The 17,511-nt window shown below is 33.1% G+C and overlaps 3 protein-coding genes across 3 annotated transcripts; 2 read left to right on the top strand and 1 right to left on the bottom strand.

Annotated features, from left to right (window-relative positions):
• Positions 1-2,707: 2,707 nt before the first annotated feature.
• Positions 2,708-8,099, top strand: LOC112535144 (cation/H(+) antiporter 15-like). Its single transcript, XM_048375291.1, has 2 exons — positions 2,708-6,809; positions 6,907-8,099. Exons 1-2 carry the CDS (start codon positions 5,889-5,891, stop codon positions 8,083-8,085), a joined length of 2,100 nt encoding a protein of 699 aa, XP_048231248.1. The 5' UTR covers positions 2,708-5,888; the 3' UTR covers positions 8,086-8,099.
• A 596-nt stretch (positions 8,100-8,695) lies between these two features.
• LOC8272099 (cation/H(+) antiporter 15) lies at positions 8,696-12,001 on the top strand. The gene is made up of 3 exons (XM_015720244.2): positions 8,696-9,335; positions 9,571-10,575; positions 10,779-12,001. The coding sequence occupies exons 1-3, from the start codon at positions 9,087-9,089 to the stop codon at positions 11,961-11,963; spliced, it is 2,439 nt and encodes an 812-aa protein (XP_015575730.2). The 5' UTR covers positions 8,696-9,086; the 3' UTR covers positions 11,964-12,001.
• Positions 12,002-12,510: 509 nt separating this feature from the next.
• On the bottom strand, positions 12,511-15,344 carry LOC8272100 (laccase-12). The gene is made up of 6 exons (XM_002520750.4): positions 15,149-15,344; positions 14,903-15,054; positions 14,560-14,804; positions 14,302-14,430; positions 13,126-14,082; positions 12,511-12,959 (listed from the first exon to the last, which is right to left on the bottom strand). The coding sequence occupies exons 1-6, from the start codon at positions 15,266-15,268 to the stop codon at positions 12,829-12,831; spliced, it is 1,734 nt and encodes a 577-aa protein (XP_002520796.1). The 5' UTR covers positions 15,269-15,344; the 3' UTR covers positions 12,511-12,828.
• Between the last annotated feature and the right edge of the window lie 2,167 nt (positions 15,345-17,511).

Below are 17,511 nucleotides of genomic sequence, written 5' to 3'. Positions count from 1 at the left end.
CTGAGCTATAGAAATATTATTATCTAAGATCACAACTTTAATAAAAGGATCTAGAGGTAATCTAAGACTGGCTTTTAAGTACTCTTCATATTGCACTATATGGTTTGCTTGAGAAGTATTGTTATCGAGGAAATGCTCAGGACACTCCTTAAGAGTAAAATCAGAAGGGATATTATATCGAGCTCTAAGGTCTTTTAGGCGAGAAAGGTCCATGGTAGATAGGTACAAATGGTGATCATTCTCACCATTCTTGGGAAAGATTTCTAGGTTTTCATCATCTCTCTGATTAGAGGTAAGCGCCTCTGCACCTACTGAATCGCTGGCAGGATTTTGAGAAAGAGTTTGGTCTGAATCCTCTCCGGTGTTTCTAGAACTAGCATTTCTTAGAGATTCCATTTAGTAAAATGGAGTAAGAAAAAATGTAGAAAAAGAAGAAGATGAAAAAAAGACACAAATAAACCAAAACCAAAAGTTACAAAGAGACTTACTGGTGAGTTTTTACAAAAAGATCTCAGAGACAAATCGAAAAAAGAATGCAAGTGGAGTTTGGCAAAGTCGAAAGGAAGAAATAAATAAGATGTTATTTTAGGATTCTATAGAAAACGCTAGAGGACCAAAATACCCCTTGGTACCGCAACAGAACATTCCAGAAACTAGGGATATAACCGTCATTCATCAAGAGCAATAAACGGTTGTTATAAAGGGCACGACAAACGAAGCGTCAAAAGGCATGTCAACCGTCACGAGTATTTGAAATTTAAAACTATATAACCGAGTTTACCTCCTGATTAAGCAATAAGTCGAATGCTCTAAAAGCATCGAAACTCACCATTGCGTAGGAAATATCGAGTATAGATACTCTTAGACAAAGAAGGGGGACTAATGATAACCGTGTATTATAAGCCAACCTGTCCCACCCTTGAAAGACGGGGTTGACCAGATATTGATATCCACTATGAGTGGAACTTTAAGAGAATGTTTCTTAAGAAGACTCTAGTCATAGAGTCAGACCCGATCTAGAACTTTGAGGATGAATAAGAGTACAAATTCTAATATAATAATGATGACCTACAAATATTAAGGTATCTCCTAAATAGACTAGAAGACTTTCAGTGTCTGTATAAAGAATGAGGACATCACATTTACATGTATGCGCAATCTTACACACTTATACAGTGTAGCCACTCTTATATAAATTACGGACTTTATCATCACAATGAGTGACTGGACAATCATGTTCGATGCTTTTTAACCTTCTTTTACAGATACTCTGGAAATCGAGGTCAACCTTTGAAAATTCTTATTGACAACTCGTCTCAGCCGATCGAATTATCAAGAACCATCTCTCATAATTGGTATGAAGTAATTTAGATCCAATATACAATTGGTTTTCAAATTTAATAGATATTATGTTTTTTTTATTAATTGATTATATAACTTTTTTGTGGGTCAAATCCTGGAATGTTGCGAAATAAATAAAATTATTATAAACTTTTCTTAATAAACTAGATATATCATTTGACTTTTTTATTAAAGTTCTCTAATGACTGTCAAATTCAAGTGAGTAATTATCTTTATATCATTAAAAAAGTAGTAACCATTTCTCTTTTTTTTTTTTAAATATTTTTATTTATTAACAGTCTTATTTTTTAGTCCACCGTCCATCTTATCGAGCATTGATTTTATTTTTTTATTATTTAATTTTAATAAATATTAATATTCTTTGAAAAATTTTATGGTCTATATTATAGAAATTCCGAATCCTTTTTTTTATTAGAGTTTTATAGTCTTTTATTATAAGGGTGTTGAATTTTTTCTTTAAAAGATAGATAAAAAATAAATAAATAATTCCGACATTTAAATAATTGAACTCGTGAAAAGACTTTTGTAAAGTTGATATGTAGCTAAGTATTACAGAGGGAACGTTCTTTCTGTAAAATTGTAATTTATTCTTCTATCAACATAATTAATGATTGTTAAGAGTAAATTTATTTACATATTTTTTAATATTTGATATTTATTTTTATATTTTATATAGAACATATTTATTAATTTTTTAGTAAAATATTTATAATTTTTTTAAGGAAATTCAAGTGAATAATTCGTTTTAATTTTAAAATCTAATCAAATTTAATTTTCTCAAGAAAATCTTAGAAGTCTTAAAAAAGTAAATTTTTAAGAATCTATATTATTTGAAGCTAAACATTTAATTATCAATTACAATATTCAGTATTTTTCTAATTTTTTTTACTGCCGTAACAATTCCAATATTTTCAGAAATGAGATAAAGAACAATATGTACTGTTTCTTACTTTAAACCTTTCTTAAATCTTAAATGAGATTTGGAACCACACAAAGAAGACCGAACGAATGCCGCTTTCCTCCTTTTTCAGAGACAATCACAGGTTGGAAAACTCAAGAGGGCTAAATCAGGAGGAAATTCCATCCATAACAAATACGATTCTGAAGCTTACGCGTAGTAATACGTGGCACCATAATAATATAACACGTGGCACCGTAGGAGTCTAACACGTGCAAATATTACAAAGTAGTGGGACTTAAGTAATTATCTATGTGTCGAAATGTTTCCTCAGCCTCATCCACAATCAAAAGACTGGCCATGCATGTCGGCCACGTGTCAAGTCGTTGTCGGAATTCTTTACTGTCCTTTCTGTGCTTGACATGTCAACTTAGTAGCTTACACAGTTCGCAATTAATTATTGTACGAAGTTTGTGAGGACTCTTAAGAGATCTTTGATGGCGAGAGTACCCTTTTCTTCTAATTTTTCTTTTTCTTTTTTCTGAACTGCGAATGGAGAAAATCATTGCTACTGTTAGAAATTACTCCCAGCAGAACGAAAAAGAATTTCTCAAACTGTTCCTGAGTAACCAGTCAGCTAATGTGTTTGTTGTTCTCTTTGATGTTTAGGATCTAGGCTTGAATCAAAGGACTTCTTCCTCTGGAACAACATCTGAGCAGTTCACTAAAGCTTTCGGATCAGTTTCAAAGAGGGCTTAAGAGCTAGAGTTAGCAGATTCTTAAATAGCAAAAGCTTCACCTACCAACGATGAGAGGCATCTGAATTTTTTTGTTGGACTTGGATCATCCACAATCTTGCCTGATGACATCTAGACAAGCCAACTCCTTCCCAAGCAACATTACAATTGATTCTAAGAATCCCCTTTCAGGAGACTCATTCGGTCATCTTGCGTCCTAGGCAACTCCTTAGTTCCACCTCTCTTATTCAGGAATTCTGTCCATGCTTTTTGCGTCTTCTCAAAGGGTGATAACTTTTCAGTATTACGTTTAGCATTGAACTTAGGCTTTTATATTATCTTCCTCATTTTGAAAGGCTCAACTTTTTATTTTATTTTTATGCTGCGATGTGTATGCGCTCTTCTAATCAGAAGTGTTTTCAGCAGTTCATTAGGTAATGGATTCAACTATTTCGGGAGAGCTTCGTGAGGATTTTCATGGTCATATGGTGAGGGTACCTATGAATAAATAAATAAAGTGATCAGAATATATGCTGGATAACAGCGATCTGACTGCGATAACAAAATTACCCATCGTAGAGGATTGATATGTTGACATAATTAGAAAATTATCTTGATCCAACAGGCTTGGATAGAGGGATCAATTATAAGAATATATATATCATAGAATACCAAACCATGTAATTGTACCTCTGTTTATTATTACTTAAGCACATATCCTAATAATTTCAATAAAAATAGGAGGTTTGTTTATCATCTGTTTTGTAATAATATATTTGTCACTAATTTGTGATTAGTGCTAATTATCTGGAAAATCAAGTAGTTATAAAGGCCAGGAAAATGTATTTAGAAATTTAGTCAATGTAATCTTTACACATGTGAAAATAGCACCAGGTACTTTTCTAAAAGAGCTGGAGGGCTAAATAAAGGACTGAGAATAGCATGTATAATATTTTCTGGAGAAAATTGTATTCCAACTACATGTTTGCCAAATAGTTGTAAGGCTGCACAAATAAAATAATGGCATACGTTTATGTTGAAAGGACACTGAATTAGCAGATGATTTTGAAGATGTAACAAAACTTTGGTGTCTCCTAAAATTAACCATGTTTTGGAACTGGCTGATCCTCTAAAATTATGCTTGAGAAAGAGAAGTACTCTCTGAAGGAGTTAAACATGTCTTTTAGGTTGGCCCTAAAATGCAATTTGTTGTCGGCTCTACTTGTATCCAAACAGGGAATAATGCATTTTCGATAAATAAATAAATCGAAAATATCTTAAAATTTGAAAAAAAAATTAATAAATCATTTAAATAAAATGAAAGGTTCTGACTAAGCTTCTTCTTCTTATTATTGTTATTATTTTAATTCGCATTTATCATAAAGATAAATATTCATTTAGTATCTGAGAATGGATTTGAATTCGAAACCTTATTTGTACCACTTAAGATAGATTATAAAATATAAGTTTATTATTATCAGACCTTATTTGAAATGTCTAACCTGTGTTTATGTTAACCTGCAAACATCTAATACAACTAAATTACAATACATTTGAAGTGATAGTAAGGCAATCAAGACATTAGAATTTTGGTCATAATCTTATTAAGCAGATGTATAGTTTCTGTTGGCAGTGATTTTTTATTTTCTTAAAAAATATTTTATACACATGTTCTGATGCATAATATATTTGACAATCAACAATTACAGATTTCAAGAATTATTTAGGGCAAATTAAACATTACTATATTAACTAACAAAACTCTGTAATTTCCTCTTCATCATGCCATTTCTGGAACAATTCTAATCTTGAGAGATATATAATTCAGATATTACTGATAAACTTTTACTATATATTACTTACAACTAATCATGTTATACAATTGGATTTTCTTAATTTAGTTCTTCTTCCATATCTGTTCCATGTTGTTAGCTTTCAACTTTAGATTACATTAACAGCAGATCTTATTTTTTGCACGTTGAAGATTGTTAACCTGGCCAACTTCTCATCATTCGCAACTTCTTTTCTATATTCACATACTTACAGTTTGACGCCAAAGGCATATCTCAAACAAACTTCAAGTTCTAAGTCTCGATCTTTTATCTCTCCATTACAGTCAAATGTTTATGCCATTTCATTTAATTAATTTACACAGTCTAAACCATTAAGCAGTACAAGATAATATAGAATGTCTGTTACGTACACTTTATCAAACCATTTGGAGAATGGAACAATGTGCGTATCAAAGTGTGATACAGTAATGTCTACACAAGGCATCTTCTTTGGTGAAAATCCTTTTGATTCCTTATTTTCGGTCTTTACGACTCAAGTCATCTTGTCGTTGAGTATCTCCTGGGTTGTCTACTTTGTTCTCAGGCCTTTAAGACAACCCAAGATTGTGTGCAACATCATGGTAAGTTTTCCCTGTAATCACTGTTTTCTTAATTGATAATTCTAGTTAATTCGTTATCACCATACTTAAGATTTCACATAACTTGCAAATACCAAATATGTACTGTAAATTCATATGTTTTTGGTGTGAGGTGGGTTCAAAGAATGTGTTCTGGCAATCAAATAGGTACAATATTTATTTTTGTTCGATTTGATATAAATTTTTAATACGTGTTAATTTTTTTATTGTCGAATAATTGATGAATTCAGACTCTTATAAGATTGATATCTTATTGTTCATTATGAATCATAATCTAAACAAATTCATAAATGTTATTTATTTAATTCATTCATAATATATTATATTTTGGGTATACAGATTGAGTTAATGCATTTGTTCCATGATCACTTTTCCTTGTATATAGGCTGGGATAATCTTAGGGCCCTCGGTATTAGGTCGCAACAAGACATTTCTGAAGACAATTTTTCCAAAGGAAGAGATGTTGATTTTCAATACATTGTCTACACTAGGCGCAGCATGCTACACCTTCATTATAGCAGTGAAAATGGACACAAGTATAATCTTCAGGATGTCAAGAAATGCTTGGACAATTGGTTTATCTAGCTATCTTGTCCCTTTTGTAGCCATCTATTTCTATGGCTATATTCTTAACGCAAAGCAGAAATCTGGGTATATCATGGAGTTGCCATCTCTTTTCCTGTCTTGTGCATTCTCAACAACTTATTTCCCAATTATAGCTCATGTGATGGAAGAGCTAGACCTTGAAACTACTGAATTGGGCCGGCTTGTCATGACATCTGCTGTACTTATCGAGATGTTAAGTCATGTTGTTTCGGTCGTAGTAATCATTTCTACGAATTCAGATATTATACGTTCAATCAGAACATTCGTCATGGTAGTTGCACCAATTATATTTCTTTTTTATGTTGTTAAGCCGGTTATACGACAAATTATCAAGAGAACGCCAGAAGGAAAACCAGTACATGAAACTTACGTCATTGCAGTAATGTTAGGAGCTTTAATTATGACTTCTGTGAGCGATTATGCTTGGGGAATTTATCTTCCTGGTGCTTTTCTTATGGGGGCAATTATACCGGACGGACCGCCTTTAGGTGCAACATTAGTAGAGAAGTATGAGTTGATGATCATGGAAATTTTTCTACCTTTGTTCTTTGTTCGAGTTGGTTATCAGACGGATGTTTCTTCAATAAAGGATCTGCGTACTTTCTACTTCACGTTGCTCTTCATTGTCTTGTGTTATCTGGCTAAGATTGTTGGAACTGTGTTGGCTTCAGTATATGTCAATATAAGACTTAAAAATGCTTTTCTGCTTGGGGTTATTTTGAACTTCAAAGGGGTTTTTGAGCTGTCAATTTATCAGATTTTCCTTACAAACCAGGTTTGTCTACCACACAATGTTCTTCTATAGACAAAATTTCCTTGCAAACCAGATTTTATTCCTCACAGAAAATGCATGTTTTTCTTTTGTTATGCAGGCTGTGGATAAGCAGTGTTACACTGCATTAGTGCTATTCAGTGTTTTCTCCATTGCTTTTTTTAGTCCATTTATAAACATTGTCTATAAGCCTCAAGCTAGGCTTACCAATCCTGATTGTGAAACAAAATACTCAAGAACACTCCAGTCAATACCTCTAGATGGGGAATTACATATTCTTACAAGCATTTACCATGAATGCAATGTTCCTGGCATCATCAACCTGCTTCAAGCTTCCAACCCTAATGCAGTTAGCCCTATTTCTGCTTATGTTATCCATGCCATTGAGCTTGTCGGTCGAAACACTCCATCAATAAGCCCTTGCAGTGTCTATGGAAAGAAACTGAAAAACAGCGCCTCACAGCAAATTATGCGTGCATTTTCTAATTATTCAAGAAACTCAAATGGTCTTATCACAATACATCCATTTATTATGCTTGCACCCTACAAGACAATGGACAACATCATTTGCAATCTTGCCGAGGATAGACATATTCCTCTGATCATTGTTCCTTTCCGCAGGATCAGTGGAGGTGTTGGAAGCAATCATTTGTTACGCGACTTTAATTCCCGACTTCAAGCAAATGCACCCTGCACTGTCGGCATTCTGATAGAAAAAGGATCTCATAATTCTGTAACAATGCTGTTAGACAATCACTTCTCTTGCAACATCGCAGTGCTCTTTATTGGCGGTGATGATGATCGCGAAGCATTGGCATTGGCGATCAGAATGTCAAACAATCCGAATGTGAATATTACTTTGATAAGATCAATTGATTCAAGAGATAGTGGAAGTGACAGGCAACAAGATGAGTTATTGATCAAGGAATTCATGGAGGAAAATGTCAATAATGCTTCAGTTACCTGTGAGGAAGTGATCGTGAATGACAGTGTGCAAATGCTGGATTTGATCCAATCCTTGGAGCATAATTATGATCTTGTTATTGTTGGGAAAAATCCAACTGCAACAAATTTTGAGAAAGAAATGATACAATGGATGGAAAATCCAGAGTTAGGTGTTATAGGTGATATACTTGCTTTATCAGATGACTATAGTTCTAGTAAGAATATGTCAGTCTTAGTGATGCAACATTACAGAGGATGTAATACATTATTTAACAATTTGTACACAAATTCTTTAGGGTGTAAATTTAGCGATCGATTGCAATATATAGTATAATATTTTTTCTCTAACTTTTGAATTGCTATTATATGGTAAAAATAAATACTTCTATTCGTATCACTCGTTTAACAGCAGAAATAATTTATCGGAATAATTAAAAAAAATTTAATTAAAAAGTTAAGAGTTATAATATTAATGTTATATATGTGACCAATTAACCAACCAACAAAACTACTTGTTACAAACGCTATTTTAAATTAAATTTTTTTTAAAATTATTAATATTAGCTTATTTTATTCGTATCACTCTTATATCTCGTGCTTTTTGCACAAAATTGGACCCACTAAAACACAACTTTATAAGTACTGTTTTTTGTTATTTTGATTATAACAAATAGTTTAAAATAAATTTATAGGAAAAGATTTAATAGAATTATAAAATATTTAATAATTATTTATTATATTTTAAAAAATAAAATAATTTAAAGTACTTATAATTTCTCCAAAATTTGTAAGATTTTACAGGTGCTATCTTGAAGATTGATTCATAATCATGGGCTGACTTAAGTCTCTGTATATGATGTTATATATTGAGACTTCTTAAAGTTTGTTCTATAATTAAATGTTTTAAGTATTAATGGAAAACCAGCAGTTTAAGAAATTTGATCTGTAAAATATTATATTGGATTGGACACTAACTAACCTACAAATTCGTTACTACAAATTATCCTGATCATACCTAACCTTAATTTTCAACCTGTCAACTTCTTTTCATATCTGAGACCCTTTGTTTTCTTTTCTTCCTCTTCCTCTTCCTCGTCTCTTTGTTGCTCTCTTTGAGGGCGATTCTTAGTGCACAGGGAGGCCGGAATATCGGGGTTTCAAATCGCGAATTAATTTTAATTGCTCCACGAAAACTATGGTGAAATCAATACGATAGACGGCATTTCTGTCCCATTTTTTTTTTTTTACAGCACGAGGAGTTTCGTGCACTGAGAATGCTTTTATCTTTATTTTGTTTTTGTTTTTGTTTTTTTTCCATGTTCGTAAGGATATAAGATGTCTACTTATAGCGGTAAAACAATTTATGTCAAACATGGGGACAGAATCACTGCACATCCCACAGTTTGCTTCTCATATCAACAAGAAAAGCAATTTCATAGCATCTTTTATTATGAGGAAAATAATCCTTTCAAATTCATATCCCCAGTTCTCATGTTTCAAATCATCATGATATTCGTTATGTCCAGGCTCGTGTACACTGCTCTTAGGCCTCTGAAACAACCGAAATTTGTTTGTAATGTCCTGGTAAGTTTTTCCATGTAAATCTCTAACTTCTTTATATATTTTTTTCCCAATTCTGTTACTATTTTGAGCTTAAATGACATTGATTCCCTGAACAATTGACTTTTTTCTTTTAATCCTGGTCTTAAGAAAGCATCGATATTAAACCCACCAGCTAATTGGATTAATCCTAAATATGTTTATTGTCGTAATGGCTTTCATTTCAAGTAACATATGATTTTCATATTCTTTTTAACAGGCAGGTATAATCTTAGGACCCTCCGTCATGGGCAGGAACAAGGTGTATATGGAAACATTTTTTGCACCTAAAGAAATGCAAGTTTTCAATACATTGGTAGTTTTCGGCGTGGCATATTTTATCTTCCTTACTGCTGTGAAAATGGACACAAATGCATTGCTATTGAATGCAAAGAATGCTTGGAGTATTGCCCTAACAGCTTACATAGTTCCTCTAGTGATCGTCCAGTTGTACAGTCTTTTCACGGAGAAGTACCTGGTTAATTGCTTTCAGGGCCCGAGTTCATTCTTCAAAATTGTTGGAATGAATATAAGTTATTTCCCTGCTATTGCCAATCTCTTGGAAGAGCATAATCTTTTAACTACCGAATTGGGCCAACTTGCCCTGTCCACTGCCATGCTATCGGAAACGTTCAACAATATTCTAGTTACTCTTTTTGTTTCAACGCTGATTATTGTTTTCATGAAAAGTTATGTTGGTGCTGTTAGAAATTTTTTCCTCATGTTCTCAGTGATTCTTTTCGCCATCTGCATTGTCAGACCGTTAATTCTACAAATTATCAGGAGAAAACCAGATGGGAAACCAATACAAAGCATTTTTGTTGTAGCATCAGTATTATGTGCTTTCTGGGGGGCAGTAATGGCTGATATATTTATGGGTGTATTTATTCCTGGTGTTGTACTCATAGGTTTAGTCATACCAGATGGACCGCCATTAGGGTCCATACTAGTAGAGAAATCGGAGCTAATGGTTACAGAATTTTTCTTGCCTTTGTTCTATGTTCAAGTTGGGTTTCAAACAGATGTATCATCAATCAAGGATATACAGGCAGTTGGTGTATTTCTTGTTAAACTTATTTTATTGACTGCGACGAAGATATTGGGAACTATGCTTGCCTCATCATTCTTTGATATCAAACTTAAAAATGCTTTTATGCTGGGAGTCATTCTGAACTTGAAAGGGGTACAGGATTTATACCTTTATGGAAGATGGTATACGGATAAGGTAAAATTCCAATTAGTAGCAGTTTTTATCTTCTCTTTTTTAACATGATTATGGACCCAGTTTAGCACTATTGACTACTCAGTTATACTTTAATATGTGTCGTGTTGCATTTGTATGAAGCAGTTTCTAGTTAGGATTGGTCTAGAAAGTTTTCATTAATCGGTAGACTAATAATTTTTCTTTTTTTTATTTGTTGACTGCAGACGTTGAGCACTCAGTGTTATACAACAGCAGTCTTATTCAGCCTCTTTTTAACTGGTGTTTTTTGCCCTTTCATTCAAATTCTGTACAAGCCTCAGGCTAGACTAATTAACTCTGCCTACGTCGAAGCTTTCGCGATACAAACGATGCAATCAACACCAAAAGAAGTTGAATTAAGAGCTCTTTCATGCGTTTATGATGAAGATAATGTTAAAAGCATGATTACCTTGCTTAATGCATTCAATCCTAATAAAAGCAGTCCAATGTGTGTTTATGTTACTCACCTTGTTGAGCTTGTCGGTCGAGCAGTTCCATTGCTAATTCCTTACACGAAGAACAAGAAAAGATTCATGCCTCACAATTCACACCACATCATACATGCCTTCAGGAATTTCGAGGCCAACTCCAATGATTCTGTCGCGATCCAACCATTTGTTGCAGTGGCGCCAATCAAGAGCATGCATAACATCATCTGCAACCTTGCAAGGGACAAACATATTCCTTTGATCATTGTTCCATTTAATGACAGCCGACTAGGTAAACGATTACAAGGTAATATTCGGATTTTTAACTCTACCCTACAAGAAATTGCATATTGCACTGTTGGGATTTTAGTAGATAGAGGATTGCATCAGACCAAGAGCACAGCCCACTACTTTAGTGTCGCGGTGCTGTTTGTTGGCGGTCCTGATGATCGCGAAGCATTAGCATTAGCAGACAGGATGTCTGGCAATCCTCAGATGAGAATCACCATGTTCAGAATAATCTCAAAAGATGAAGAAGAGGGTGGAGAAGAAGATGACACATGTGAATTAGAGAAGGAACTAGATGAATTATCCGTCCAAGAATTCAGGCAGACTAGCATCACCAACGCTTATGTTTCTTGCTCTCAAATGGTAGCAAACAATGGACTGCAAATGATGGACGTGATTAGGTCTTTGAGGAGAAAATATAAACTTGTCATAGTAGGGAAAGTTCCAAGGAGATCACAGTATGAAAAGGAAATGTTAGTATGGATTGAATATCCTGAATTAGGTGTTCTTGGGGATGCACTTGCTTCGCCAGACTTTGATGATTCTGACATGTCTGTATTAGTCGTCAAACAGAGCGATGTGGATCTTGATGAATCCAAACATGGTTCCTTTCGCATGAGTTCTCTAAGATGTAATAGCCAAGCACATGGATGATTTCCATAAGCGTACATATATAAATATATTATGTATAATTCTATTGTTTTGCAATTAGCCATTTAGGGTCACCAGGAAACATAGAAATGTAAATTTCCATGAAATTTTCAATTGTTTTTTCTTGTGAAGAATTAATTTTCATGTCAAAATTAGATGTTCCCCTCTTTAATCCTTCTGCTCACCTAATTTTTGAATTTATTGTTTAGATCTTTTTTTTTCTTTCAACTATAATTTTGCTAAATAAAATTGTAACTAACATTCAATTGCTTAATCAATGTTCAAGATACAACAGTATTTTTCTTATGGTTCAATCAATCAGTTGATTACTTTTCACTTAAAGTAAGTTCCTATTAGTTTAGTAATTCACTTGTGGATAGTAGTTGTAAGTTGTAACAACATTGACTTATTTTAATGACATGATTGTGGTTTCTTCTTCTTTTTCTTTTAATCTTGTTTGTTTAATTGAAAGCAAATAGAACTATGTTTTTTCTCCTGCATTTTCCCAAAACATATAAGAGAAGCATTCTAATCGAATAGTGAAGAGTGCTAAGAAGAACTATTGTATTATTAGAAACAATGAAAACAATATGTGGGTACTTTAACAAATAAGATGGCAGCTATATTTTGCAAAAAGCACCATCTCTTCTAAATAAACCCACCTTTTAACTCTATCTATCCCCAAAAGAAAAAAAAAATGATAATAATAATAATAATAATAAAGGAACAAGAACTATATCCCCAAATGCAGGGAAAACCAACACAGAAAATATGAATACTATGAATGACAAAAAAGAAAAAGCCTGCCCCTATGTTTGGGCTTATAAGTACTGTTGATGGGTTTTCATATGTTTCTATTTGTCAATCTCTAGCATAAAGGCAGATCATTTGGAGGAGGTTCTAGTTTCTGCAGCTCTCCAATTCCATCTTCTACCAAGAAAGCCATGGCCAGTCCCCATGTGATATGAACATCCAAGTGACAATGCATTATCCATACACCTGTTTAATTAGGACAAACACACAGAATTTAATGTTAACAGAAACCTTTTCTTCCAGGGCTTAAATTCTCGTCATTGTGCACTACCAGATAGACGCTCGATTAGTGGAAGAAAAATTCAAGTGTACAAAACTAGTGTTTCTAAACTTGAAAAGTTTTCTTTTTTACCTGGATTGTCTGCGACGAATCTAATGACTGCCCATCCATTTGAAGGTACTGCAACTGTATTCCTCATTGGTGGATCAACAAGGTTGAATTTAGCTGTATCTTTTTTAGGATTGAAGTTTCCAAACCCTTCAGCAATGACATAGAAATCATACCCATGAAGATGAATTGGGTGGTTCTCAGGTGTGACAATACTTGTGTCCTGTAACACAATCTGCACCCTTGATCCATACTTCAATTTGTACAATTTAGTGCCTGGAACAGGTTGCCAAAGTGATTGGCTTACATTACCAGTATAATCGAATTTAACAGGAGGCTTAGCTGGAAAATCAGTGGTGAAAACTCCAGGAATGTTTTGCCTAGCAGCTTGGAGCAAGGAAAAGTTGGATGGAAGCACAAAAGATACGTTGTTCATGCTAGAAGTGAAGCGAGTACCATTCGGTCCTTGGCATCGCCTAGCCCGAAAATTCTTAGGACATTTATTGAGTCCTAACCCAATTGTAAAGAAGAGATTTTCATCAATTTCAGTGGGAACATCAACTTTTCTGGGACTTCTGAGGCTCTTGCTAAAGGCAGTGACTGTAGGTGTATCATTGAAAGCAGGCAATGGAGGCATAATTGGCTTGCTAGTCAGGCACTTAGCAGGGCAAGGGGCAGACTTATATTCAAGAATTGCAGTAGTTGTGGTATTGTCAAATGGAGCATTTTGTGCACTTTGATAGGCACGTGCTGCGATGTAGTATCTTGCTGGTGGCTGGTCACCGGAGATCAGAACATCGGTTGTTTGTCCTGGTCCCAGCATGATGACTGAAGTGCTAAAGGGTTTGAGATACAAGGCATCAGCACCTACAACTGTGAACTTATGGTTGGCAATTGTAAAGAACAGTGGTTGATTGAGCGCAGCGTTGATGACTCGGAGGAGGTGTGTCTCGCCGGATCCAATTGGAACGATGACAGTTTCTGCATTATAGTTGACTCAAGAGGTCATCTTCTTTGAATAACAAGAAAAGACTTTGCACAAAAGATTCAAATTTCAGTTAATACAGTTATTTATGCTCATCCTAGAGACAACTGCGCTATTCGCTTAATTGATCAGCAGTATTTTCATAAAATTCTAAAGAGAATGAGCTATCAGGATCTAAACTTGTAATGTTTTTGGCAGATGGTTATAGAAAATACCTTTACTAGAACAGTTATAAAGATCACCAGGTTGACCATTGATGGTATAAGCATCAGATATATTTGGAGCAGCTCCTGTTCGAGTTGCCTCCCTCACCACATCAATAGGGTTAGCATCCCACCATTCTCCTGATAATTATGATCAAAACAATCACTATTAGTTCCATGATCATAGTAAATCATAACTAGCAAATGCTATTTAGTGATTAAAGTTAATACTAATATGCATTTTGAGGTTGTAATGAGTGATATCATTACCAAGAAGAATGGGTGTTTCTCTTTTGGGCTTAGCATAAGGATATGAGGTTCCATCTTTTGGGTAAATAATTAGAGCACCATAAACAGTGGCTCTAAGCCATGAGCTATGAGCATGCCACCACAGTGTTCCTTCTTGTCCTTCAATTGTAAACCTGTAGGTGTAACTCCCTCCTGGTCTAATTGGGCACTGAGTTATAAATTCTGGCCCATCAGCCCATCCTGTTCTCATCTGTCTAATGCCATGCCTACAAAAAATTAATAAAAGTTATAGTAAATAAAGACCCAAGTAATTGTAAAATCACTTTCCTAGTGGGTAAAAAAACTTGTAGATTTATGAAATTACCAGTGAACGGTAACATTGTATCTAGCTTTGTTGGTAACTTTGACAACCAGTGTGTCTCCACTGTTCACTTCTATGGTTGGTCCAGGAAACATCCCATTTACTGTAATAGTATTGTGAGTTTTACACAGCCTCTTTACTTTTGTTGCTTGAACCTGTTCCATCTCAAAAATGTTAACTATCTAAAAGAAGGAATTAAGAAACAGACAAAAGAAAAATATCAAAAGAGCTTAGCTAAAGAAGACATACAACAAAGTCATGGTGGTGAACTTTTGCATTGGCTAATGACAATGTTGAAGCTAGCAGAAGCAGAAGGCCAAAGAAGAGGAAGCAAGAATTGGCAAAGATGTGATTGGTGATGTCTCCCATTTTTTTTTTTTTCTTCTTCTGTCTTTAGCTAAGGCCTCTGTAAGCAAGTGATGCAATGAAGAGAGTGTGGCAAAGAAGAGGTGTTTATATAGGAAAGAATGTAAGGAGAAATAGAGAAAGAGTTGTTTGTGGTTGGCAAGATTAGGTTTTGATCAAGGGGGAAGTGGTCATCTGATTCCAAAGGCAAAACTTAGTTCAACACTATAGGAGTTGTTGCACCCACTAGCAAATTAATGTGAATAATTTCTTCTCATATGCTTGCTTCATAAGTCTTTTCACATAATATTTCCATATATTTATTTCAACAAATAATTAATCATAATTAATTTCATGTTTTATTTTAGTAAAGAAAAAACAAAAATATGGGTTTGTTTCCTTGCTGTTTTTAGTTAAACTGTAAAGTAGAGAAAGGGTAATTAATGTTTTAGCTTGTTTATGTTTTTATATTTGTATATATACACAGACAAACACAAAAGATATGATGAGCATAATAGTCCAATACCATAAGAAAGACATGCATATAATAGTCAAACTCTTCCTTTTCTATTTCAAATTCCAAATGAAGATCCTGATGTAGGCATCCAACTTCTTGATTATTTGGCACAATTACCAAGTCAAACCCTGATTTTCTTGTTTGTTTTTTCTAATGTATCTTTCATGTAAAAAGGGATATATTTGCTCACACCTTTTCACAGTAATTTTACAGGTACCAATCAAGAATTTACATGCCAATTTACATTGGAGATCTAGGTTAAAAAGAGTGTGTTTGCTCTTAAAAATAGAATTATTGAGTAATATATATATATTATAATAAATAAAAAATTGACACATATATAAATATTTTTAATATTAAATAATTACTATATATTTTATTATTTAAAATTAATAAAAAATTTAAATTTAAATTATTTTTTTTATTAAAAAAGTTACCATTTTTATGATAAATATAAAAAATTAAATACGTTGTAATTGGTTCAACTGGTGCAAGTTCTTGTTAAAATTTAGTAATTAAATGGAGACATTACATGTTAATTCATATACTGAATTATATACTATAATTAAAACAAACTGAATGATTTGTATATCTAATTGAATCAATTAACTTTTTATGTACTTCGAACTAATATTATTTATTCTTTGAACAGATCAACTAATAATTATTTATAAATAACTTCAAATAGATCAGATTAAATGCTGGAGCAACTTTATTAGTTCAAAGAGTTAAAGGCTAGTGACTGGTTCTACCAAAGATTAGATCAACTGATGCTTTTCACTCCATCATCCTTAAGTACAAGCCTCAGACGATGATGATATTCTGCCAAGTCCCAAGATAAATCAATCTGTTAAATGTGGACCACAATGACCCTCCAAACTAAATCAATGTGTTCTTCAAAAGCAAGAAAAAAAATAAAAAATAAAAATAAAAAGTTGAGTGCAAAAAAGCCTTTCTCATGATGTGTAAAATATTTGTAATAATGTTTTGTTTGTGGTACTAAATATTTGTTGGTCTAACAACAAATTAAACCTTCAATATAGGAAATTCTGATTGATGATATTATGAATTAGTTAACTTGTCATGATCAATAATTGAACATGGTTGGGTTGAAGCAATTAATAATTCTTATTATTTAGCTAAATAAAACAAAATACACATTCATGCATGTGTTTTCTTGATTGGTGAACTAGATAATATCCAATAGTGGGTAAATTGTCATTATTTATATCATCATCTCTTTAAGATAAAAAATTAGAAAATAAAAATTTAAATTACAGTTTTGATACATAATTTTGTATTATAAGAAAGCCTTTTGATTCGTGAAATATGAGAAAATTTTAGATAAATTTAAAATCAATTACACAGTGACATGTGGTTTTATTTATTAATTATTATATTATTATTGATTATTTTTTAATTATAAGTTGTTAATGATAATAAATACGCTATAAAATTTATCTTTAAATAACATGATAAACTGGATCTATCTAAAAATTTCTCGTAAAATAATATTGTTGGTACTGTAGGTTTGCAAAAATATAAATAATACAAACATCAAGTGCTCTTTCATATAATAAAAAACTTTACATTCCAAGGAATGGAGTTAGGAGTCTGTTAATTTGGACAAGAGCAAAGCTTGCAATGAAAACATGGAGAGGGACAACATCTAAAAAGTCTATTTGGAAGGAAGCATGTCAAGAAAGATAAAGAAAGAAATCTGGTTTGGAATTTGATAGGTTAACAAGAT

This window comes from Ricinus communis, chromosome 6 (assembly GCF_019578655.1).
Source record: "Ricinus communis isolate WT05 ecotype wild-type chromosome 6, ASM1957865v1, whole genome shotgun sequence".
Classification (NCBI taxonomy): Eukaryota; Viridiplantae; Streptophyta; class Magnoliopsida; order Malpighiales; family Euphorbiaceae; genus Ricinus; species Ricinus communis.
This window is presented reverse-complemented; position numbering and strand designations above follow the sequence as displayed.

Coding starts and splice junctions, on each gene's coding strand:
- LOC112535144 (XM_048375291.1), top strand. CDS start 5,889: ATGTTGATTTTCAATACATTGTCTACACTAGGCGCAGCATGCTACACC. Junction 6,810..6,906: donor AGATTTTCCTTACAAACCAG/GTTTGTCTACCA, acceptor TTTGTTATGCAG/GCTGTGGATAAGCAGTGTTA.
- LOC8272099 (XM_015720244.2), top strand. CDS start 9,087: ATGTCTACTTATAGCGGTAAAACAATTTATGTCAAACATGGGGACAGA. Junction 9,336..9,570: donor AATTTGTTTGTAATGTCCTG/GTAAGTTTTTCC, acceptor TCTTTTTAACAG/GCAGGTATAATCTTAGGACC. Junction 10,576..10,778: donor GAAGATGGTATACGGATAAG/GTAAAATTCCAA, acceptor TGTTGACTGCAG/ACGTTGAGCACTCAGTGTTA.
- LOC8272100 (XM_002520750.4), bottom strand. CDS start 15,268: ATGGGAGACATCACCAATCACATCTTTGCCAATTCTTGCTTCCTCTTC. Junction 14,083..14,301: donor TTATAACTGTTCTAGTAAAG/GTATTTTCTATA, acceptor ACTATAATGCAG/AAACTGTCATCGTTCCAATT. Junction 12,960..13,125: donor ATTCGTCGCAGACAATCCAG/GTAAAAAAGAAA, acceptor CTAATTAAACAG/GTGTATGGATAATGCATTGT.